At 62.9% G+C, this 22,798-nt stretch overlaps 1 protein-coding gene across 2 annotated transcripts in view; it reads left to right on the forward strand.

The window, feature by feature from the left end:
• Nucleotides 1-22,798, forward strand: part of PPP2R2C (protein phosphatase 2 regulatory subunit Bgamma) — an 86,704-nt gene that overhangs the window by 51,361 nt on the left and 12,545 nt on the right. For both annotated transcript variants that reach the window (XM_054582225.1, XM_054582224.1), the window contains exons 2-6: nucleotides 995-1,092; nucleotides 3,101-3,266; nucleotides 4,318-4,430; nucleotides 4,772-4,949; nucleotides 15,564-15,728. In XM_054582225.1, coding sequence (XP_054438200.1) covers nucleotides 995-1,092; nucleotides 3,101-3,266; nucleotides 4,318-4,430; nucleotides 4,772-4,949; nucleotides 15,564-15,728 — 720 coding nt within the window. The remainder of the gene's footprint in view (nucleotides 1-994; nucleotides 1,093-3,100; nucleotides 3,267-4,317; nucleotides 4,431-4,771; nucleotides 4,950-15,563; nucleotides 15,729-22,798) is intronic.

Raw genomic sequence — 22,798 nt, forward strand, 5'->3', positions numbered from 1 at the left:
GCCCGCGGAGTCAGGCTGGGGGCGGGCCCCCGGGCTAGGGTGGGCGGCCACACTGGGTCCCACGTGCGGGTGCAGGAGAGGGCGCAGGATCTGGGCTCCTGACGCAGCCTGCCTCTGGGGACCGTGGGCCGTCGGCGGCCTTAGACGCTCGGAGACCTTCGCTTTACTCTGAGACGACATGGGCCACTGGCGGCTTTTGTGCGGGCTCCCTCCCACCTCCTCGCCACCGAGGCTCCCCGTGGCTGGGCAGGAAGGAAGCGAGGACGCAGTAGGGGCCCCGCGCAGTCACCTGCCCCAGGAGAGGCAGAGGGGGCGCTGGAATGGGCGCATTGCAAAGACCGAGCCAGGATGGTGAGAGGCAGAAGCAGGGAGGGAGGCGGAGGGGCCGCAGCAGGCAGTGCCCGAGAATGGGGGCTGCCCGAGGAGGGTGTGGGGAGGGATCAGGATTCGGTTTGGGGACCAAGGAGGGTTTTGAGCAGAGATATCCACTGCCACCCTGGCGGCTATAAGAAGGAAGTGGGGGGCTGGGCCCGCCGAGTGCCCCGCCTGGGTCCTCAGGGAGGCGAGCCAGATCCACGGTTTGTTTGAGAGTAGTTCCGGTGTTACAGTCAGACTAGAGATTCTTGTGCCTGCAGAGTCCCCACCAGGGACGTGGAGATCGCCGGGGCGGGGGGGGCCCGTCTGTGGGGAGCGCAGTGTGGGCAGAGAAGGGGAGGAGGAAGGGGCAGGGCTGGTCTCAGCACCCCCGGAGCTAGGCTGCTGTCAGGGCTGCACCCCAGTCTCCCACCTGGTTGGCAGGGGAGGAAACCCTTCAGCTGCTTCCGGGAGGAGGGAGAGTGAAGCTCCAGGGCAGTTGTCCCTGCTCAGGGCTCCCCACCCTGCGGGCTCCTGCTGCCTGGTGGTGGCCTGGCTTAGGGGCGCGGGGCCTCTGGGGGGTTGAGCTGCAGGGTCCCGGGGCGCTACTGAATGGTGCCTTCCGTCTCCCCTCCGCCAGCCGATATCATCTCTACTGTCGAGTTCAACCACACGGGAGAGCTGCTGGCCACAGGCGACAAGGGTGGCCGGGTCGTCATCTTCCAGCGGGAACCGGAGGTGCGGCGGGGCCTGGTGGGGCGGGGGGCTTCACCCTGCGGGGCGCCGCCCTGCATTCCCCGGGGGCGGGTCCCTGGGGAGCCTCGCCTGCCTTCCTGGCAGGATCCCCGGGCTGGGCGGCAAGGGTGCATTGGGGTGCGGCGCGGGCACCCGGCAGGTCTGGGGTGGGAAGCCCACGGGGCCCGCTCAGCAGGTGTTAGCTGATTCCAGCTGCTGCTCCGGGACAAGCCTCCGATTAAACCTCCCGGCGCTGTCCCGGCCCGGCCACGGCCACAGCAGGGAGGGCGCGAGGGCCTTTCTGCGACCGTCGGTCCGGCCCCCGGGCTGGGCTGCGGGTTTCCTCAGCCCTGGGTCCTTGCCCCAGCGACCGTCATGGTCCAGCAGAACTCGGGTAAGACAGGGGCAGCCTGGAACACCCCACCCGGGGCACCGTTTCTGAGCCACTGAAAGAACCCCCAGATTAAAAGGCTCCCCATTTGTTGAGCACCTACTACGTGCAGACACCTTGCTGCATTCTCTACGCACTTTTCTCATTTACTATCATTATCCATCTCAAAAGGGGGGGTGGGGCCCCCAAGTCACAGACGAGGACCTTTGGAGAAGTCACCCCAGCTGGGGAGCAAACACCAGGGATTGAAACCAAGACTGAGAAGGGGCGGCCGGGGCATCAAACACAACGCTGGGCCCGTAGGCGGGACGAGGAGGCGGAGACGGGGAGGGGAAGGGGAAAGGGGGTGGTCACATTCAGTCCTAAGCGTCATCTCCAGAGCGATGCCCCCGAGGTCTGACTTGACTGGTGTTTGCGCCCAGCTCCTGCCCTGCGACGGTCCCGGTGGCGCTGCGGTCATCCTCGCTTCCAGGCAGGGACTGGAGCTCGGGGCCCTGGGGCAGCTCAGCGAGGCCGGACAGCGGACAGCGGACAGCGGCAGCGTTGTCCTAACACGGCCCCGGGGTTGGAGCGTGTTGATTTCGTGAGCAGGGCCAGCGTGTCCCACGGGGGATCGCAACACCAAGCCTCCTGTCTGCCAAACCGCAGAAAGGACCTGAATGAGTGATGCCAGAGTCTTGGTTTTGAGTCTTTCTCTTTCAAGATATGTTTTTAAATTCTGGTCCTGCTGACCTCTGTCATAGCCGGTGCTCATGGGAGACATAGTGAATGAGAGGCAAAATTATTGAAGAGCTTTAACACTTTCTAGAAGCAAGACAGGCAAAGAAATAGGACAGTCGGTGCTTTCAAAAGGTTAAGAGAAAACTTGACACTGTGCCTGGTCGGAAGTCTTGGATCTGCTCCCAGGCGGTTGTCTTCCCGGTGGGAGTTCCGTATCGGCACGGAGACCTGAGTTGCCCACTGGGAACATGGCCCCTGGTGTCCGAGTGAGGACCCCCACCTCACTCTCTGGGGGTCCACCAGGAGGGCGCTGCGCACACCGGCAGAGGGCCCGCACACCAAGGGAAGTCACGGGACAGGCTCTGTCTCGGGTCTGACGTTCCAGGATGTTCCGCCCCAGGGCAAAGTCTGCTTCAAAATGCATTCACGCCTCACTCCGAGGTGAGGAAAAGGTCAGACCCCAGCGGAGTGAGTTACGCGTAGTGGACACGTGGCCTCGGCAGGTCCAGTCTCCCCTGAGCCTCCACTTGCTCCACCTGTAACATGGGGGGAGTCCTGGCACCCAACACAGAGGGGCCTCGAGGATAGAAGGAGATGAGGCATGAGACACACTAAGTTCGGTGTCTGGCACGTAGTAGGTGCTTAGCAAACATGAGCTAGCTTTGTTACTGTTGTCCTTGCTTATTGGGCCAAGGCGGAGCTAGGGCTTGGCCACAGCGCACAGCAAGGCGATTTAACAAGGAGGGCTTCCGGTGACCCCGGGGTGCATGCAGGGACCCTGTGGGACACCGGGGCGCCATGGCTGCCGGGCTCTCCGCGGGTTCATCCCCCCCGGCCCCGGGCCCGGGCCCACCCGCCCCGCCAGCCTGGAGCTCAGGCCCCATCTGGGTTTCCTTGCAGAGCAAGAATGCGCCTCACAGCCAGGGCGAATACGACGTCTACAGCACCTTCCAGAGCCACGAGCCAGAGTTCGACTATCTCAAGAGCCTGGAGATAGAGGAGAAAATCAACAAGATCAAGTGGCTCCCACAGCAGAATGCTGCGCACTCCCTGCTCTCCACCAACGGTGAGGCGGTGCAGCGCGGGGCGGCGCGGGGCACCTGGGCTCATGCGGACCCGGGTGCCCGGGCACGTGTGTGCCCGAGTGCGTATGCATGCAGCTGTGGGTGTGTGATGTAGCGATTTATCATCAAATGCTGTTTCTTGCCTCACTTACATGGTGAGTGTTTTTCTCGGTCCTAATGCACAGCATTAGAGCAGCACGTAAATTCCACGCAGTGAGTGTGTTCTAGCGTCTCCAGCTTTTCTCTGTTGGACCTGGGGCTGTTCCCATGGTTGTACATGGCAGTACCGTGAACATCGTTGGGGATCCTTTCCTCCAGGTGGAGGGTTGACCTTCACAGGGACACCCGAGGCAAACTTATCTCTTCCTCCGCACCCCACAACCCCAGGCTGCCCGGGAAAGGGGGGTCATCCCTAGGCGGTGTGACCGTGCACAGGTTCGGGAACCTGGCTGGCTCTTTGCCGCTCAGGCCCCTGAGGCGGCCCCTGGCTGGGCTCCTGCTTCGCCGCGGTCCACTCCGAGGGCGCGGCCCCAGGGCCATCCTGCCTCAGCCAGCACGGGGCCTGGGGCCAGAGGCTTTGCCTTCTGCTCACCCCCCATTTCCCCAGTCCCATCATCAGAGCTGCCTAGGGCTGCAGGCCGACAGGCCTGGGCTCTGTCCCAGCCCCGTGACCTTGGGGAGGTGCCCCTGAGCCTCAGCGTCCTCATCTGCGGTCTGGGTTGTGGTCAAAGGGAAGTGAGATGATGCCCTCCGGTCTTTCTGGAAATCAGCGCAGAGACTGATGAGTGCCCTTGCATGTGTCATGCCCTTTGACCCAGCAATGTCACCGTTAGGATCAACTGTGAGGAGCTGGGGAAGGAAGACAGGGGTCCTGTATGCAAAGATGGTGGCTGCATCCGTCTACGTGGGAGAAAATTAGAAAGAACCTAGGTGTCTGAGCAAGGTGACGGCCAGTAAGTTCTGGCCGCTGCGTCCACATCCAGCGGGCGAGGGTGGATACTCCATTCTCTGTGTTCATCCTGGGTCTTGTTTCCCTTTGCTCTGTTTTCAAAGACAAAACTATCAAGTTATGGAAGATTACCGAGCGAGATAAAAGGCCCGAGGGCTATAACCTGAAAGATGAAGAAGGGAAGCTGAAGGACCTGTCCACGGTGACATCCCTGCAGGTAAGATGTTGGCCTTGGACGCATCCGGCGAGCGGGAAGCACAGCTGTGGTTCTTTTATTAAACTATGACAGTTTTAGGGCACGAAGGTGAGATGCGAGCCCAGGGTGGGGCTCAGGTCCTGGCTGCGGTCACCTCCCTGCTCCGTGCCTCAGTGTCCCCAGCAGCCAAGTGGAGGTGGCCGTCTCCTCCTGGCAGGCTGGTGAGGATGGGGCGAGGGGCTGCAAGTTCAGCTTCTCCACCACACCTGAGGGTGGAGAGCAAGTCCAGTAGCACCTTGCTACCCAGAGAGGGTAGCCCCCGACCCACGGCCCTGCTCTGACCGCCCACCCCGGCCCTGCAGGTGCCTGTGCTGAAGCCCATGGACCTGATGGTGGAGGTGAGCCCGCGGAGGGTCTTCGCCAATGGCCACACCTACCACATCAACTCCATCTCCGTCAACAGCGACTGCGAGACGTACATGTCGGCGGACGACCTGCGCATCAACCTCTGGCACCTGGCCATCACCGACCGGAGCTTCAGTATCCTTCCCCGCTGCGGCCCCGCCCGCATCCCCCGCGGGCTTCTGGGTGGGGGTGCTGGCTCGCTGGTAAGCAGCGAGCTGGCCTGGGAGCTTCTGCTTCGCCCCACTTCTTTGGTGAGCCCACAGTGTGTGAACAAAGCCCAGCCGTGAGATCATGCGGAGTTCACAGGCGGACGCTCTAAAGCCGTGGCTGTGAAGGTTACCTTTGACCCCTCGCCACCTGCACGGTGGCTGGGAACCTCCTTATCCGGGACCTCACCAGGGGCGAAGGGGGAGGTAAAGGTCCTGGCGTCAGCCCGCCGACGGGAGGGGTGGCCGACCCGCCTGAGACCATCGACTGAGGCTCCTCTCTGCCCCGCCCTGGGGTCCCACCCAGGGCCGAGAGTGACAACTGGGGTGTCGGAAGCCCAGCCAGCGGAGTCAAAGGGGGCCCCGCGTGGTGGCCCCGTGTTCGGACAAGCCAAGGGCCGCAGGGGTGACTGCAGCCCCTGGTGCCGCACGATTGTGGGCCCGGGGACTTGGCCCAGCGGGGGCTGCAGGGCACAGAGAGGCAGGTCGCTAAGCTGCCACTATTCTAAAGACTCGTCATGATAATAATTATTATTATTACAGTGAGGCTCTTGTCTAACATTCACACCTGTAATTTCATCCTCACAACAAGCCTGTGTCGTAGGCACGGCCATGACCCTCCTGACACAGGAGGACACTGAGTCACGGGGAGCCCAAGCTAACTTGCTCAGGGCTCACTCCTGGCCAGTGTCACACCTCCAGCCCCCAAGCCTGCATTTCCAGCTGTGACACCAGGCTGCGCCTCGGACAGGCGCCACCCGGGTGTATGTGACGGGGGCCCTGTTCCCGAGGCTGGAAGCAGAAAGAGACCCCTGCCCCCCTGGGGCGCACAAGCCAGAAACCGTTAATACAACAGCACGGACAACGTCCAGCCCGCGGGCCGGGGGTCAGGGCCGCGGGAGCGGGCGGGCCCAGCGGGCGTGCTGCCGAGCCTGTTCCCTGGCCCCAACCAGCAGGGGCTGCAGGCCTGGGGTGGGGGGCGCGGGGGGCCCGGGGGTGGCTTTGGCAAGTGAACCAGCAGACGGGGGGCTGACAAGGGAGTGGACATAATGGTTGGGCCTGGGACCTAGGCCCCAGGTGAGGAGGCGAGGCCCGGTGGCAGGAAGGGAGCTGCCGGGGACCGGGGTCGCCGTGGGAAGCAGGGGGCTCTCCTGGCTGCAGACCCTCCCTGTGTATAGCCTCCAGTGTGGTGGAGATGAATTGGTAGTCGATCGAGTATGAAGGCGTCGTGGCCCTTAGAGGTGGCGGAGTGTGCGTGTTGCTCTGCCGAAGGTGGCAGGAGCGGGGGAGGGGCCCCAGCAGCCCTTGCCTGTGGAGCCCAGGCGCCCACTGGGCAGACGGAAGGAGGGGCGGCGTCTCCGGGGCCTGGCTGGCTTGCAGACCTCCCCCGATTAGACCCGTTCGTTGGGGAATGACGCTGCATGTGGGCGCCCTCTTGGCCTGAGGCTGCTCGGCCGCCAGAGTGACAGGACACGGAGGCCTGGCGCCCTTCCCGTGGAGTCCAGCCTCCGCTGGCAGGGCAGCTGGCAGGGCTGTGGGTGGCCGGTGCGTCGATGGGTCCGATAGCGGCTGAGTGTCGAGAAAAGGTGTCTCGTTACCAGTGCATGGGGTGGGGGAGGCCCGGAGGCTGCGGCCGGCGCTGAGCTGCTGCTGGGCGCTGAGCTGCGGCATTGCACTGAATTTGAGACGCCCGTTGAGCAAGTGCCTCCCAGGGGACTTGGGACCCAGGGTTCCATCCCTTTGATGCTGGCTCTCTGGTCTTGCCTTGTCCTGATGCTGCTGTTCAGTCGAGGCCACTGGGAATTTTTGGCTGCGTTACCTACCGTCTCCTCGTGTCTAAATAGTAACACTTTCCTCTTAAGCAGAACTGCTTTCTAGCAAAGGTTTTAAAGAGAAAGGGAAGCTTTTCTAGTAAGGGAGAAATGCGGGCCCCGTCTTGGCCATTCAACAGGAGGAAAGCTGACGCGGAGGAACTTTCCGCAGCTAATTCCAGAACCGGCGGCTCCACGGAGGGAGGCGCTGGGGCTTCCTGGGCCTCTCCTGGGCGGGATGCGCTCAGAGCCTCACTCAGTCTGCCACCAAGGCTTAACATGAGGGTTCAGCCTCCCTCTCCCTCACCCTCAGGGTGGAAAGAGGTGCCAGGCCCTCCCGCTCTCCCCCGCTGGCTCTGGCGCCATGTCCTCCTCTCCGTCCCCGCTAGAGACTCGGCTCGGCCACACCAGACCTGCCTGGCCCGTTCCCAGAATCCCACCTTGCCCAGCCAGTCCGTCCGCCCCCCCACGGAGCCGTGAGACTGGCTCATCGGACCCTCTGGGCTGACCACATCAGTCCCCATCGGCTCCAGGACAACGGCCAACACCCTCAACACCGTCCTGCGGCTCTTGGTGACCGGCCCCGCCCACCTCCCCGGGTCCTTGCATCGGGCTCGCCCGCAGCTCAGGCCTCGGCTTCCCTTCTTTGTCCCAGGGTGGGGCCCGGGCCCGGGCTCTGCCTCCTGCTGCTCCCTCTCCCTCTCGTAGCCGGGCTGGCCCCTGTGTGCCCCCTTCGCTCGGTCACCTGCGCTGTGTCCACTCTGTCAGAGGCCCTCACACTGGGCTTTCTTCTTCTGTTACTGTGACCGCTGCGCCCATGTTATGGCGAAACGCTTGAGATCGGGAACCCCAGCTGCGTCCTCCTGTGTCCCACACGTAACGCAGGGCCCGGCACGTAGTGGGTACTTTCGAGTGGCGCTAGATGGTGACGCTGGAGCAAGGAGGTCTTAGGGCGCAGACACCTGCCTGCAAGCCTGGGCTGCCGGGCGCTCCGGTCCCAGACGCTGCAGGGAGGCAGCCCGGGTGCTGGGCTCCGGGAAACCCCGGCTCAGGTCGTGGCTTAACTTCCGGACCACCAGCGCGCGTGAATGCAACCTGGACCGAATGCCTTCATGGAGGGACACGTGTAAGGAATCAAGAGATCAGTCACCTATAGGGCCTGGTGCTCATTGGGCCCCAGCAGGCAGCTGGCGTTGTTTCCCCTTTTAAACAACAGCCCCTCATTCTGTTCTCAAAATTCCCGCCTCTTCTCTTATTTTTTTTACCCCAATGCCATCTTCACATTTCTTTAAAAAAAACACCAAAACCCTCATGTCCTTGAATACCGACATTTTGAGACCATTAGGCAGTGTGGGGCGGTATTTCTTGAGTTGGATGCATCTTGAAGGGAGCACACTGCATAGGCGGCCTCGGCGGACGGGCCTCCACTTTATTTTCAGCACCGGAGAATCGTAAAGATGGTCCCACTGATTTTTCTTGCTCCTGAGCGGGTTCTCCTGGGGAAGCTGGCGTTCCATCAGCCCTTGGTCTGGGACAAATGTCCAGTCCCCGTTTCCGGAGCGGGCCCCGAAGCTGGGCCGGCTGTGAGGCCGCAGTTAGGGGCAGAGGCTCCGAACCTCGTCAGCACAGGGCAGCTTGAGGGCTCGGCTTGTCCCCCAAGCAGGGGACAAGGGAGGGGACTGCCCAAGGCCCCTCCACCTGCCAGCCTCTCTGCCGCCCGAAAAACCAGAAGCAGATCGGTCTCTCTGCTTCTGTCACTCACCCACAAGTGCCCCTGCCAGTCACTCGGCCTTTCTTAGCCTCTTGTTCTGGCCTGTTCCGTGGGGCGTGCCCCGGTGCGGGGGCTGGGGGTGGGATGCTGCGAGCCTGCGACCCACAGCAGCCGGTGACCGCGGTCGGCCCCTCGCAGGCCGGGGTGGGGTCCTCGGGGCCAGGAGGAGCGTCCTGCGGGGAGTGGGTTCCGACTGCTCCACCACCCGGCTTCCCCTCCAGGCTCACAGGAACCAGGCCTGCCACCCGGCACAGGCCCTCACACGGGCGCGCCCTGCCGCCTCTGCAACCTGTGACGTCCCTGTTTCCCTAGAGGACGAGAAGGGCGCTGGCTGTGATTTAACTAACTTAGCTGTTGCTACAGGGACTCACCGTGTGCTCGGGCCTTTGGCGTGGGCCGCCGCGTTAAGTCCTTACAGACAGCCCTGCCAAACAGGCGTTCCCAGACCATTCTGCAGGCGAGAAGAGCAAGGCACAGAGAGGCCAAGGAGGTGTCCCCGCGTCCCATGGCTGTTCCATGATGGGGTCGACGGTCAAGCCCAGCCTCCGTGGCTCAGAACTCAGTGCCTGCTTTCCTGTCTGAGCACTTGGGGATCACGTAACCTGGCCCGTGGTGGGGACATGTGGACCGGCTCACCGCCCGGAGAACGCGCGCACGGGCTTCCGTGGGCTGTGCAGCGAGCAGTTGGGCAGGAAGGCCCCTCCCCCATGGCCCCGCCTGCCCCCGCAGTCTGGGCTCTTCTTCCTGAGCACGTGGCACATGGCCATGGTCAAGGCTCTCAGCAGAGAAGGGAAGGAGGCTGTCGTGGGCTGAATTGTGACCCCTAAAAGCTATAGGCTGAAGTCCTCACCCCAGGACCTCAGAATGTGACCGTACGGAGAGCCGCTCTTTAAGGCGGTGCTTACGGTAAAATGAGGTCATCACGTAGGCTCTGATCCAATCTGACTGGTGTCCTTCTAAGAAGAGGAGGTTTGAACACAGAGTGACGCCAGGGACGCACCCACAGGGGAAAGACCGTGTGAGGACACAGCAAGGAGGTGGCCACATGCAGGCCAAGGAGAGAGGCCCCAGAGAGCCCAGCTCTGTGGACACCTTGACCTTGGACTCCCAGTGTCCAGAACCGAGAGGGAATGATCTCCTCTTGCCAATGCCCCAACCCGCGGCGCTCGGCTGCGATGGCCTGTAAAGGCTCACGCAGAGGCGCGGGTGCCAGGAAGCCTCCAGATCGAGTCGATGTGGTTTGGCCTGTGCTCTCCAGGCTGATGTTGCAGCCAGGTCATCTTTCGGAGGAAATTTGCTGGAAAGAAAGCCGCCTTGTTGGCTGCGCCCCAGTGAGACTGCCCCCATGTGAGGGAGGCTGCCAGGGCACCTGCACAGCCAGCGTCCCTGGGGGCCTGCGTGGGCGGCCCCTCGGGGCCCTTGGCGGAGCCGCCTCCATCCTCACTCCGCGGCTCTGTCACCATAGCAACAGCCTCGCCCATCGGGAGAGCGAGCTCCTGCCCAGGCATCTGGATAAAGCCTGTTTTGCTCAGTTAAATCGATGGAGCCCAAGGCCACATCCTTCTGTCACTGAGCCCCCCACAATGCCCAGCTCCGCCTTGCGGAGGACACAAGCCTGTCCGGTGGCCCAGCCGCAGTGTCCCTGGGGGCGCTGCCCCACGGGGGAGCTGCCTGTCGGGGAGGTGCAGTGACTCCGGAACAGAGGGGCAGAGAGGGGGCAGGGGCTGGGAGGAGGGGAGCCAGGGTTCTGTCTCTGCTCTGCCACCTGCGTGGGCCGCATCGGGCAAGTCCTTCATGGGTCCCAGCGGGGGCTCTTCTGCAGAGCGCTGCCCTCGTCGGCTCCTGGCGGGTGACCGTGTCTCCAGGCTCAGCCGGTCGCCGGGCCTGCAGAGTGACCTGCCGAGGCATCGCCGCTGAGCCCGTCGCAAGGTCAGCCCCGGCGTGTGTGCTTCCTGGTGGCGCGGCTGCTCCCCACGCCTGCCTCTCAGGTGAGCGCCTCGCAGCACGCGCCAGCCTGTTCGCTCGCCTCACACGCTCGGCTTACTCTATGGTCAGTTGAGACGGACGCAGTGGACGCATGGTGGCCGTTTGTCCCCATGGCCCGTGCAGGCGAGGGGCGGAGGCTCCCGGAGGAGCCGCTCAGTGGAGGGAGGGCCCTGGGAAGCCCAGCGGCCGCCCCGCTGACATTTCACGCTGGCAGCCTCTGCGTGGGATCTGCGTGGCTGCAGGACGGGGGGCCCGTGACGGTGCACGGTGCTGGTGTGACGCCGGCGGCTTCCGGGCGGCAGGCGCTGCCCTTGGCAGTGGGGCACGACGGAGTTTCTAGAAAAACCCATGCAAACCCGATGACGGTGCAGAAGGCCGGCCTGAGTGCCGTTCCGTTCCGTTCCTGCGTCCTTGGCGGGGAGAGTCACAGCCTTCTCTCCGGGGCAGGACAGACCCCCGTTTCTGAGCTTTGCTGAGTCCCCCGGGTGTGGCTCGAGCCATGATCGGGTGATCATGACGGGTCCTGTGGGCCCAGCAAGGCGATTGAGTTCCCTTGGGGACAGCAAGGAGGCCACCAAGCGGCGCGGTGGGAACCGCGCCCCTGCTTTCGGGGGGGCACCCTGGCCGAGGCTGGGAGGGCGGCCTAGGCAGGGGTCTTCAGACGCAGGGGCCGCAGGACTTGGAGGCCTGGATGTGGTGAAGGAGGGGAGGGAGGAAGGATGGAAGCTGCCCTCAGTCCTGGCCTGGCGTCTCGCGGCTGGGGGCGCTGAAACGGAGTTCAGGCGCAAGAGGCGGTCTGGGTGGAGAGAAACCGTGTTCGTGGGGCTGGCCTCACGCCCGTGCCGTTACTCCCCGGCTCGCGGGAAGCAGCCTGGGGGTCCGAGTTTCCCGGGACCACCATAACAGATTTCTACAAACGATGAGGCTTAAGACAGCGGAAATGTGCTCCAGTTCTAGAGGCTGGGAGTTAGAGACGACAGGGCTGTGCTCCCGCAGGAGGCCCTGGGGGAGGGGCCTCTGGCCTCTCCCAGCCCCCAGGGGCCCCAGCGCTCCTTGCAGGTGCAGCGCGCCAGTCTCTGCCTCTGTTGTCCTGTCTCCTCCTCGGGGTGTCTCATCAGGATGTTTGTCATTGGATTTAGGGCCCACTCAAACCCAGGATGATCTCATCTCAAGGTCCTTCATTATATCAGCAGAGGTCCTCTTCATAAATAACATCATGTTCGCAGTCTCTGAAGGTTGGGAGGTGGCCATTATCAACAAGGTGGGGGACTTCACTCTACCCACTGCACTGGAGCGGCACCTCATGCTCTGTGGAGGGCCATGGGGCTGGCCTGAGCTGGCCTCCCCCCCACCCCCACGTGACCCGCTCCTCTGTCCACCTATCTGTGTCCGCCAAACTTTCCTTGTTGGGAAGATCATTCCTCGCTGCTAGCGTGGGAGTGGAGGTTTAACAAAAGCCCACCAGACAGGTGGAGTACAATTAGAGGGCGAAACAGGACGTGAATAATTCATCCAGCTCTGCTGGGGGCGGGGCTCGTAAATGAGTCTAACTACGCGGGTTCCCCAGGGAGGGCAATCCTGCCGTGAGCCTCGCAAAGCCCCGTCTGCGCGTCGCTTCTTGAAGCCGGTTACGAAAGGAGGAGAGGCACTGGGGGTCAATCCTTGAAGCGAAAGGGCACTCTGGGGCCATGCCCCGTCCCTCATGGTGCAAATGAGGGAAACTGAGGCTTGCAGAATGGAAGTGACTTCTGCATGTGGCACTGAGCAGTCCAGAGAGAGCTAAGATCAGACGCCCAGGCCAAAGCCCATGGCATCCAACCTAGGGCCAGTCCCTGCCAAAGCCAAAGCCGCAGGGCACGGTCCCTGCTGGGCCAAGTGTCTCCAAGTTTACCAGCGCGGGGCCAGGTGGGGGCGCGTCCGGGAGGGGCGTTGGTGATGTCTCTCCGGGGCATCCTTGTTGTACTACATGCAGTCCTCTTCCGCACCTGCGCTCTTGTTGGGGGTCCTGCTTTACGACAGGGGGCGCCTCAGGGGCAGCCCCCCTCAATGACGGATGCCTTTCACGCACCCGAGGCACCAGGGAGCGGTGGGGCAGCAGGCACGGGGGTCCTTGGTGAGCGGAGCGGGCGGTCTCGGAGAGGCCGCCCGGGGACCAGGTGGCCGCGGCCCCCGGTGAGATGGCCACGCGCTGCCCCCAGGCCGCTGGGCGTGGCTCTGGGTCGTGGGATTCAAAGACGAACGTGACCGTGACTGTGGCTGCGTCTCCCTCCACCGGGGCCATGTGGAAAGGAAGGCTGTGTTTCACATCGGTCTCTCCCCAGCACCCTCTTTACGCAGAGTCCCTTTTTCAGAAACAGCAAGTGAGGGCTCTGGATGCTCGGGCCGTAGGAACCTCAGTCCTGGGCTGCCAGGGGGGACAGCAAGGCCAGCGGCGGTGGCTTTGGCGTCGCAGATACCTTGGCTCTTTTTCCCACTTAACCTTCAGTCTCATTTTCGGCAATTTCACCTCTGCTTCCCATCGCACCCGAAAACCACGGTTTCCGGGGAAACTGCTTCGGGTACGGGTGGCGCACGCGCTCCTCAGCCGCCCCTCGGGGTTCTGAGCTTCTGGTGAAGTGTGACGTGCGCGTGGGTGTCGCGGCCGCCTGTGCTGCTGATCGCACGGCTCAGCAGCTCTCCCCGTGGTCTATAAACTCCCATGTATACGGACATTTACAGAAAATGCCTCTTTCTCTTGGGAGAGGAGGCAGCCTGGGCTGGGTGGAGGAGGGGCTGTCAGGAGAGGTCCTGGAGCTCCCCTTGGTGTTGGGGTAACACCAGCGACCCCGGCGACTGGCACTCGCTGAGCTCAGAGATGTGCCGGGCAGTGTGCCAAGGCCCTGCCTCTTCTAACCTTTGCAGCACACCTGAGGTAGGACTGTGAACCCATTTTACAGACGAGGAAACTGAGGCCTGGAGAAGTCACCCTTCATCATGCAGCCAGGAGCCAGCTGCGCTGGGATTCGAACTCCAGACTCTGCCTCCGGGGCTACGGGCACGTGCTGACAGGGGAGGGGCTTCATTCAGAGGGAACAGGCTGTGCAGAGCCCCAGGCAGGGCTGGGAAGGCCAGAGGCCAAGGCGCCGCTGCTGGGTGGGTGGAGAAGGCCAGTAGGGCAAAATGACCAGTAGGATCCGAAGCCAGAAAGGTGGATGAAGAGGCTGGTGTGCGCCCAGCCTTGAATGCCACGTCAGGGGGTTCCGATTTGCTGCCGTAGCAACAGGGAGTGGACGAGACTGCAGCCTTGCCCCTCACAGAGCCCCCCGGACAGGCTGCTTGCCCTCCCCGGGCGCCCATGTGTCCGTCAGGGGTGCCGCCTTGGCAGGCAGCAACAATTAAGCCAAAGATCAGCTTAACTGAGGCGGAGCGGGGCTCTGGTCCCGCAGAGCTGCTCTAGGACACCACCGATGGGGAAATAAAAACAAGCCGTTCCAGACACCTTTCTTGGCGTGCCAGGGAAAGGGGGTGGCGATTCCCTCTAGCGGAGAAGGCCCCGAGCCCCTGTGTCCAATGGCTTCTATTGAAAGGGTTATCAATGGGGCTAGGTAGTAGGAATGCACAGGTGATCTCATTACAGCAGTGTGTTAATGTTTACAGAGAATAGAGGATGTTTTGAAGAAAACAAATGGCAGGAACACACCGATTTACTTGGGTGCAAGACAAAACTAGTAAACATAAGAATGCAAACATAAAAGCGCCAAATGGTTTAGGGGAAGGGTCTGTAAATAATGCACACTTTCTTTCCAGCATGAGTGGGCCATCACCGTTTTTGAGGGGAATACAAAGCGTGCTTCAAGGGATCCACTTCCTGGCCTGATTTGCCCCGGGAACTGCCCGATACAGCTATGGGCTGCCAGGCAGTGGGGCAGAAGAGCCAAAAGATAAGGAGGCTTCTTTCAGAGAGAATGAGGGCTCCGGCCATATGAAACCGAGGGGTGAGGGTCTTTTGCCCTTTCTCTGTGTCCCCCAAGTCCTTCCCTGATGGCCCCTAGTGACTGTGCCTGACTTAGGTTGCCCCTGCCATCGAGCCGTCTTACCCACCATTGATTAACCAGCCATCTCCGGGGCCAAGCAGGGTGATGTGAGGGATTTTGTCTCCTCAGTGGCCTATTTTCCCAAGGCCTCCTTGCTTAGCTCCAGCCTGGGGGCCCTCTCGCCTGCTGGCGAGGCTGCCGTTCCTGAAAGCAGGCGGGATGGTTCCCAACACTTAATGGCCCCCAGTTCGAACAGCCTGGGGGCATGGCTTGCGGTGCAGCCTAACCCAGGACTCAAAGCGAATCGCCAGGTCTGTGTCTGCCCTTCACCTTCAGGGCGGTCTGCCCCCCCTCAGGCTCCTGGGCTTCCCTTTGTTGGGGCAGCAGATCCAAGCCCCTCCCCCCCGCCCGCGGCAGAGGCGGCGGAGCGGCCCCCCGCACTCCCAGTATCACAGGTCCTGGGGCCCCTCCGCGGCCGTGACCCGCACCGTGTGCAGAAGGAGGGGAGTGGTGCTTGGGGGGGGCCCAGAGGCCACTCACTCACCCAGGCACAGGTCACAGCGAGCCCTGCGCGCCCTAGGCGCCCCCCCTCCCATGCTCCTGGCCTTTCGCTGGGCTACTGACAGGGAAGGGGCATGAAGCGGGGAGGCCGCAGGAGTCTCCCTGTGGGGGCCGGGGACAGGGGCACCGGGTGGGCTCTGGCTGCGGAGAGGGCACAGGCCAGGAGGGAGGTGGCATGTCCAGCCTTGGGGGGGACCGTGGATGGGCACCCAGCAAGGGCATCCGGCAGCGGTTTGACGTGCAGTCCTGGGGGCTCTCTGGGGCGGGTGTTTGTCCAGGAGTCTGGGGAACAGAGAGGCAGCTTGGCCGGGTGGGTCTGTCAGGGAGGCGGGCTGGGAAGACCCGAGGGTCCCTGGGCTCAGGAAGGCCGAGGAGCTGGACCCCCTTCCTTGACCCGGCAGACATCGTGGACATCAAGCCGGCCAACATGGAGGACCTCACGGAGGTCATCACCGCCTCGGAGTTCCACCCGCACCACTGCAACCTCTTCGTCTACAGCAGCAGCAAGGGCTCGCTGCGCCTCTGCGACATGCGGGCCGCCGCCCTGTGCGACAAGCACTCCAAGCGTAAGTGCCCGCGCGGGTCTTGGCTGCGGCGGGCGAGCGGCCAGCGGAGGGAGGGCCGTGAGCAAGGGTGAGGCGCGTGTTAGAGAGGGAGAAGAGACTTCAGGGGCGGCGTGGGGCGGGGAGGGGCATCCCCCATGGGTGTTCGCAGGAGAAGACACAGGGCCGGGCCGCAGGGTGGCGCGGCAGAGGCCAGAGAAGTGGGGATGGCAGGCATTGCCGGGTGGCATGTGGACCAGGGCGCCTGCGCGGTTCGGTTTGTGTGCTGGGGTGAAGGCGGGGCCCTTCACTGGCACAGACGCACGGGGTGTTTGGGACGCAGCACGCGCGAGAGCCTTTGCGCTGCGCTCCAAGGAGCGGGAGCGGACAGCCGGGGGCCGGGGCGGAGCCTGGCTGGGGAGGACGGCGTGGGGCTTTTCTGTGAGGGGACGGATGGGGAGCCCGGGGCCACCTGAAGGTGCCTGGGCCGTGAGTGTGCGCATGGCCAGCGTCACGCCAGCAGCCCAGGGCTGCATCTGTGCCCTAGCACCGCCCTAGCAAGAGACCACAGACTGGGGGCTTCAAACCCGCAGTCTATTCGCTCACAGCTCCGCAGCCCGACACGGGTCTGACCGGGCAAAAGCAAGGCGTGGCCGGGCTGGTTCCTTTCTGGCAGCTCAGGGCGAAGCCCCTTTACTCGTCTGTCTCCCCCCACCCTCCGAGCCAGCGGAGGCCGCTTGGTGTCTCTCCCGCTGCCTCGCGCTGGCCGACTCCGCAGCCTCCTCCTCACTTCTGAGGGCCTTGGGATGACGTTGGGCCCGCCTGGGTAACCCAGGACCCCCCCATCTCAAGGGCAGCTGGTCATCAACTCAGGTGCCCCTTTGCCGTGAGCACAGCATACGCACCGGTCTGTGATGAGGACGCCGGCAGCCTCGCGCGGGTGCCCCACCGCCGGGGCCGTCCCTGCCCCCCGGGGAGCCCCGTGGGAGGAAGGATGAGACGTCACGGTACCTCCTTGTCTCTAGGGGCCAAAGTTCAGAAACACGCTGCATGTCCACCAGAGCAAACGACCATGACGTTGGTGTCACAGAACAGTGTTCAGTCCTTTCAGGTGCTGATTTAGAAGGTTTTTAATGGCGTGGAAGTTGGTTATGTTACAAAATTCCACACGGGAAAAGGCACAGCAATGCCTGCCAGACCAAACAACTGGAAACAGAGAAAACACTGGAAAGAAATATTCCGAGAAAGGGTGCCCAAGGGAAGAAGCAGTTGTCACTTTCCTCTCGACCCGTGTCTCTGTACTTGCACCTCAGCTGTGGGTTCCACTCTGAGTCAGGGACACGCGTGTGCAGGCAGAACTGTGCTCAGGGGGACAGACAGTTCTGTGAGCCCCACGATGCTGGAGGATGCTCTCTGGTGGGCTGGACAGGGACGTCTGAGACATCCCCCACCCCGGGCCTTTGTAACTTTGTCACCATGTCCCTCCGGGGGTCTGGGCAGGCCGAATGGCCCCCCACCGGGGCAGCAGCACCTGCACCTTCCCCAGGCGGGGGCCCCTGCCTCACTTCTTGGCGTGAAGTTATCCCAGGCCCGGTGGCGAACGAGCTGCATGTGATCCAGCCCCGACTGAAATGTGAGAACCATAACCTTGTTTTCAGTAACTCAAACCTTCCCCACCTGCCACCGCCCCCACCCCCCGCCCAGGGCTGCAGTGAATGTTACCTTTGGGCCACAGTGGAGTCATGGGGCGCACACGGTTCCAGAAGGCTCCGGCAGGGCCAAGGGGTGAAGGGAGGGACATCGCGGCTTCTGGCCGCCGAGGGCTTTGGCTGTGCCTGGTGACGCTGGGACTGGGGTTCTTGCTGAGAAATTTTTACCTAAACGTGTGTCGGTGAAATGGGTCTTTGCCTTTCCTACGCTCTCTTTGCACAGCGTTTTTAAGATCATTCCTCTCTTGTAAAAATGAGCCAGGCGTGTTTTTCTCTCGTATCCTCAAACGGTTAGTACAATATATTCAAGTTTTAGTAAAACTCAAGTGTAAATCTTGTATTATTGGTCTGCACAGGTTGTCCATTGGCGTTGATTTTGTATTTTAAAGTTTGTTCTCCAACTCGGTCCCCTGTGCAGAACCCCCGCCCCCCGAACGCAGAGGCCTGCGGCTCGCCGGCCCGGCCCCGCCTTGGTGCTTCTGTTCCAGGCGGCGAGCCGTTGCCGCGTCTGTGCTTTGTAGACTTTGTCCAGGTTGCGTTCACCCTCAGTTCTCGTGAGAAATGAAGCAGCAGCCGATGGCCTCATAGCAGGTGGCGGTGTTGTTTAGAACGCAAACGATGGTTATTTGAGCTAGATTGTTTCTTTAAAGAGGCACGGAGATGAGAACTCTATTTGCGTCTCACTCCCGTGCACCCTGCTCCCGGCTCGGGGACTGGCTGAGGGGGACGCCCCGAGGTGGGTGCTCACGGCGTCACCTCCCCAGCAGGCGCCACGGTGGTTGCCGCGCGCTGAGTGGAGGGCGTCCTGGATCCCAGGCGGACGCTCGGGCTGCCGGTGGGCGGAGGAGGCAACGGAGGCCTGGAGAAGCGCAGCGGACCCCGAGGCCTCTGCCGGGGCAGAGCTGGGGTGCCCGGCCATGGCGGCGGCCCACGGCTTCCTGCCTTCCTCCAAAGCAGCAGCAATCAAGGTCTTTTGTCTGCTAGTCATGATGACAGCGTAACCATGGAAACAACCGCACAGGAGTCCTCAAAATAGACAGTTATTTCTGCTTTTAACAGCACAGAGTCTGCCAAAAGGAAGGGCTGCGCCAGAGCCGGGAGGTGATAATGACAGCCGCCACCCCTGCCGGGACCCCTGCTGCGTGCCGACCCGGTGCTGGGTGGGCTGGCCGCCCCAGCTCCCACGCGCCCCGCGCTGCGCTGGCGCCTCGTCAAACCCTGGGACTTAATGCTGTGACGGAGGGAGCATGCCATTCGCTTCGCAGACGCGTGTACTCGCTCCCTGTGGCTGCTGTAACAAATTGCCGCACACTTGGGGGCCCAAAATGACATAGATAGGTTCTTTTACAACTCTGGAGCTCAGAAGTCTAAAACCCAGGTGTTGAGAGGGCTGTGTTCCTTCCGGAAGCTTCAGGGGAGAATCTTCTAGAGGCTGCCCGCGGTCCTCCTCCATCTTCAAGGTGCGGCACCCCCCACCCCTGCCTCTGTCACCCGCCTCCTCTCCGGCCCTACCTTCCTGTCCCCTGTCAGGGCCCCTGTGGTCCAGCCACCCCTGGGGAGACCGGGACAGTCTCCGCCTCTCAGGACCCTTAATCACGTCCGCAGGCTCTTTATCCATGGGAGGCAACACACGCCGGCTTCTGGGGCTCCACGTGTGCGCCTCTTGAGGGGCCACCGAGGTTTACCACATGGAGGCACAGAGAGGTTAAGACATTTCCCCAAAGCCACACAGCGAGGCGGATCCAGGAGAGAGGCTTCCGTAGTCTCTGCCTGTCAGCCTGTGCTCTTTCTCACTTCATCTTCGCAGAAGCCTTGAGAACTACGAACTCTCGGGGGCAGGGCACTCGCAGCCTGGTCAGGGGTCTGGGGTGGAAAGACCAGGCCCAGCCACGCTCTGCGGGGGAGGTTCCAGAGACCTGGGTGTGTGCAGAGCTGGGGCGCCGTCTCCCAGCAGGGGGGACGGCCTGCGTGCAGGCCCCTGGGGGCGCAGGAGCAAAGCGGCGGCGGGGGGGGGGGGCCGTGAGGTCGGAGGGGCAGGCGTGTGGCCAGAGGAGGGGCCGCGCCGAGGGGGCTGTGCAGACTGCGGGAGGGGCGTTAGGGTGGGAGTGACCTGGCCTGGCTGTGTGGGAACAGGGTCCCCTGGCTGCTCTGTGGGGGCAGTAGTCTGTGCGGTGGGTGCAAGTGGGGGCCAGCTAGGAGGTCGTGAGTTCACTCCAGTGGGAGGCGCTGGTGCTCTGAGTGGGTGGGCGGGGTGGGGGCGTGGAGGTGGGCAGGTCCTGCACCCAGTGGGCACTGATGGCAGAGGCTGCGGGCTTGGGGCTGAGAGGAGACACTGGGCTTTATGGAGCGGGCAGCCGACGCGTAAGTAGGAGCGTTCAGGCGGGGAAGGTTTCTGAAGACGCCCGTCCATGCACCGTGGGCCCTCTGATGCGCTCGGCTCTTAATCAAGATGGTTCCCTGCAGAGTTGAAGAGGACGGGAGTGGACAGAGATGGGCGAGGGGGCGCCTGGCTGCAGGGGTGAGAGGCAGGCTGTGGGGACACAGGCCCCGAGGTGGGGCCGACCGCGGTCGGCACTGCGTTTCATTTCTTGTGACGGGGTCCGTCGCCCGCTGAGGAGCAGGGTGCCGTTGCAAGCACAGAGCTGTGCCCGCCTCCTGTAGTGACTCTGGGCCCTGCCCACTCTGCGCTCTATGGGGGCGGTTAGACGGCCGGGGCGGGGAGGAGGGGGTCGGGGGCAGGATGGCTGCCACGCATGAGGCTTTTTTCAGCACTGGCTTCGTGCGGGAGTGACGAGGTGCCGGGGGCCTGGGGCGCCCTGTGACTCACACCCCCACGCCTCCTTTTACTGCTGCACAGTTGGCCCCCCATCCCAGAGCTGTGCCTGAGGGTGGCTGGCTGGGGCAGCCTGGACACGCGTGCCCATCCTTCACATGGGTGTCCTTGTGCAATATCAGAGCAGAGGAGGGGCCTGTTGCCGGGGCAACCAGGAGCAACAGCCGGGCAGGACTCCATGGGCTCCCTGCACCCTGAGCCCATCGCTTCCTGCCTTCCCCACCTCCATGGACTGCAGGCCTCTGACCTCTGCGCACCTGCCTGTGGCCCTCCCAGCCCTCAGTTGTCCCTGAGTGCGCGGCGCCAGCCAGTGCAGTTCTGCCATCTAACCCCGATCCCTTTTCACCCCGGCCCCATCTGATCAGTTCTGCCCGTCCGGTTCAACACTCGCCCCTTCACGCCCAGAGAAGACCACCTCCACCCTGGTGACAGTGCGGGACGTAGCCGCTGCCGCGGAGGGGGACACAGCAAGAGCCGTGGGCACGCGGAGGCCACACTGTAGGCTTCCCTGCGGGGCTCGACCCTTACGGGGAAGTGTGCCAGGCCGGGGCCGAGACGTGTCCGCGGCGGCCCAGAGACTGCGCCGCGCGAGCGGCCCCGGGCCCTGTGCCGGCCTCCGGGCTGGGTGGGAGGCCACGACGGCAGTGACGGAGGCCAGGCCCCTGTCCCAAGGGCGCTCCCGGCCCCACGAGGTGGCCGCACACCTCTGCTGGCGCCACGCACGAGGGTGAGCACTTCATTTCTGCGGAGCATCTGGACAGGGTGCACAGAGGGCGTTTGAGTTGAGGTGCGAGAGGACGTATAGGAGCTGGTGGGAGAGTTTGGGGTTAGAAATGGGAAAGGACATTTCAGGGAGAGAAAGCGTGAAAAAATAACTACAGAAATAGAGTTACACAGTCGTATTGAGCAGCTCCTCCCAGCGCCTCGCACGGCAGGCGCCTCCAGGTACCACCACCTGGGGCTGCCACTGAGCTTGGCCCCGCCCCTCTGCCTGGTGTTTGGCCGGGGAGCCCTGGGCAGCCTAGTAGGAGGCAGGCGTTTCAGGCGGCCCAGGGAGGGGGGGGGTTCCTGTTCCGTGTGGTGCTGCCCTGAGGGCTTGCCTGCCCCACCCCCGCCCCAGGGTGGGGGCTCCGGCCAGAAAGGGGTTGGGGTGTGGCTGTAGGGGTTGGACTTGGGTAGTGGGACGGGAGCAGCAGGCTGGGGGGCCTGATTCGGAAGAAGCTTGCCAGCCCCACGCAGGAGCTTGAACCTCGATCCCGTAGACGTTGGAAGCGTGCAGGGTTCTAAGCAAAGAGGGACACCGGCGGAGTTGTGTGTGGGGCCGGCGTCCCCTGTACCGCCCCAGACGCACAGGTGCTTCAGAGCCTTGGCTGGGCCGCCCAGGGCTCCTTCGCTTTGCTCTGGCTCTGTGGGGTGTGCTTCTCCCCTGTCTCCTGCAGGTGGCAGTAGTGACACCGTGAGACACCCAAAGAAGAGGTCAGGGTTGTCAGGGAACCAGAGAAGGCCAAGAGGTCCTAAATTATGCAAAATCATTAAAAGGAAGTAGAATGGAGCTTTCTGCTGATCCAGAGCCGTGGGGACTTTAAAACGTGGGGGCGAGGAGAGGCAGAATTGAGCCCATCGCAGAGGACGGGCTCTGGGATGGTTCCCGAAACTCTGGCGGCAGTAATTACCGTGAAGTGTCCTCAGCGACTCCTTCAATTAGAGGGGCGGCCCGCGTCTCTCATTAGTGCCCCGGGAGGCTTGCCGTTGTGTGGGAGGGGGGAGGGGTGGTTGGGGCCGACGCAGGGAGGGCACAGCGGACTCTGCTGTGCGTTGATGAAAAAATTATCATGAAATAATCTCATGGAAATGTTTAAAAAGAAAAACCAGAACTTTCCGTGCAGGCTTCTTAAAATCCTTCCCCGTTAATCTTTTCCAGTTCTGATCCTTTTGTGTTTAAAAGCCCATCGCGCATGCCCAGTAGAGCCAGAATTGAGGTTACAGCAGGCCGTTTGGGGTCTGCTGGCCACTGTTGGTTAGATCTTCCTGTTGGCCTTCCACCCGCGCGGTTTCCTGACCCTTGGAGCCGCAGAGGACGCCATCTGTGGCTCGGCGACATCCTGTGTGGGCGCACCCACCGCGGCGGTCTGGTGCCTGTCCACCGCCTAACCCCGCCCCCCCGCAAGGCTGCAGCAGCGGGGGGCTCAGCTGGGGGCTGGCCAGGGAAAACCGCCGAGGAGGGCCAGGGCGCAAAAGGCGCCCTCAAGGCTGGGGAGCCCGAGACAGGCCCAGCCTTATGTTTCTGTAGCTCACCTTCGGCCCTGACCCCACGTGGCAGGAATGCACCTACCCGGGGTGGTCCCCGCTGGGAGCTTAGGGCCCCTCCTCTCTCAGACCCTCTGCCTGCTTCTTTCCCAGTGTCAGGTCTAATTGGTCATTTTTTCAAAGTAAGAAACCCAGTATTGATTTTATTGCTCTACTCCAGGCTTCTGGGAGGAAAGGGACTGCCCTTTGGTCGCGTTGGGACTGACCAAGGAAAAACTCTGAACGTCTGTACCAGCAGAAGTGAA

Source organism: Pteronotus mesoamericanus, unplaced genomic scaffold (genome assembly GCF_021234165.1).
Source record: "Pteronotus mesoamericanus isolate MK-2021 breed Mesoamerican mustached bat unplaced genomic scaffold, CSHL_Meso_final contig_68, whole genome shotgun sequence".
Classification (NCBI taxonomy): Eukaryota; Metazoa; Chordata; class Mammalia; order Chiroptera; family Mormoopidae; genus Pteronotus; species Pteronotus mesoamericanus.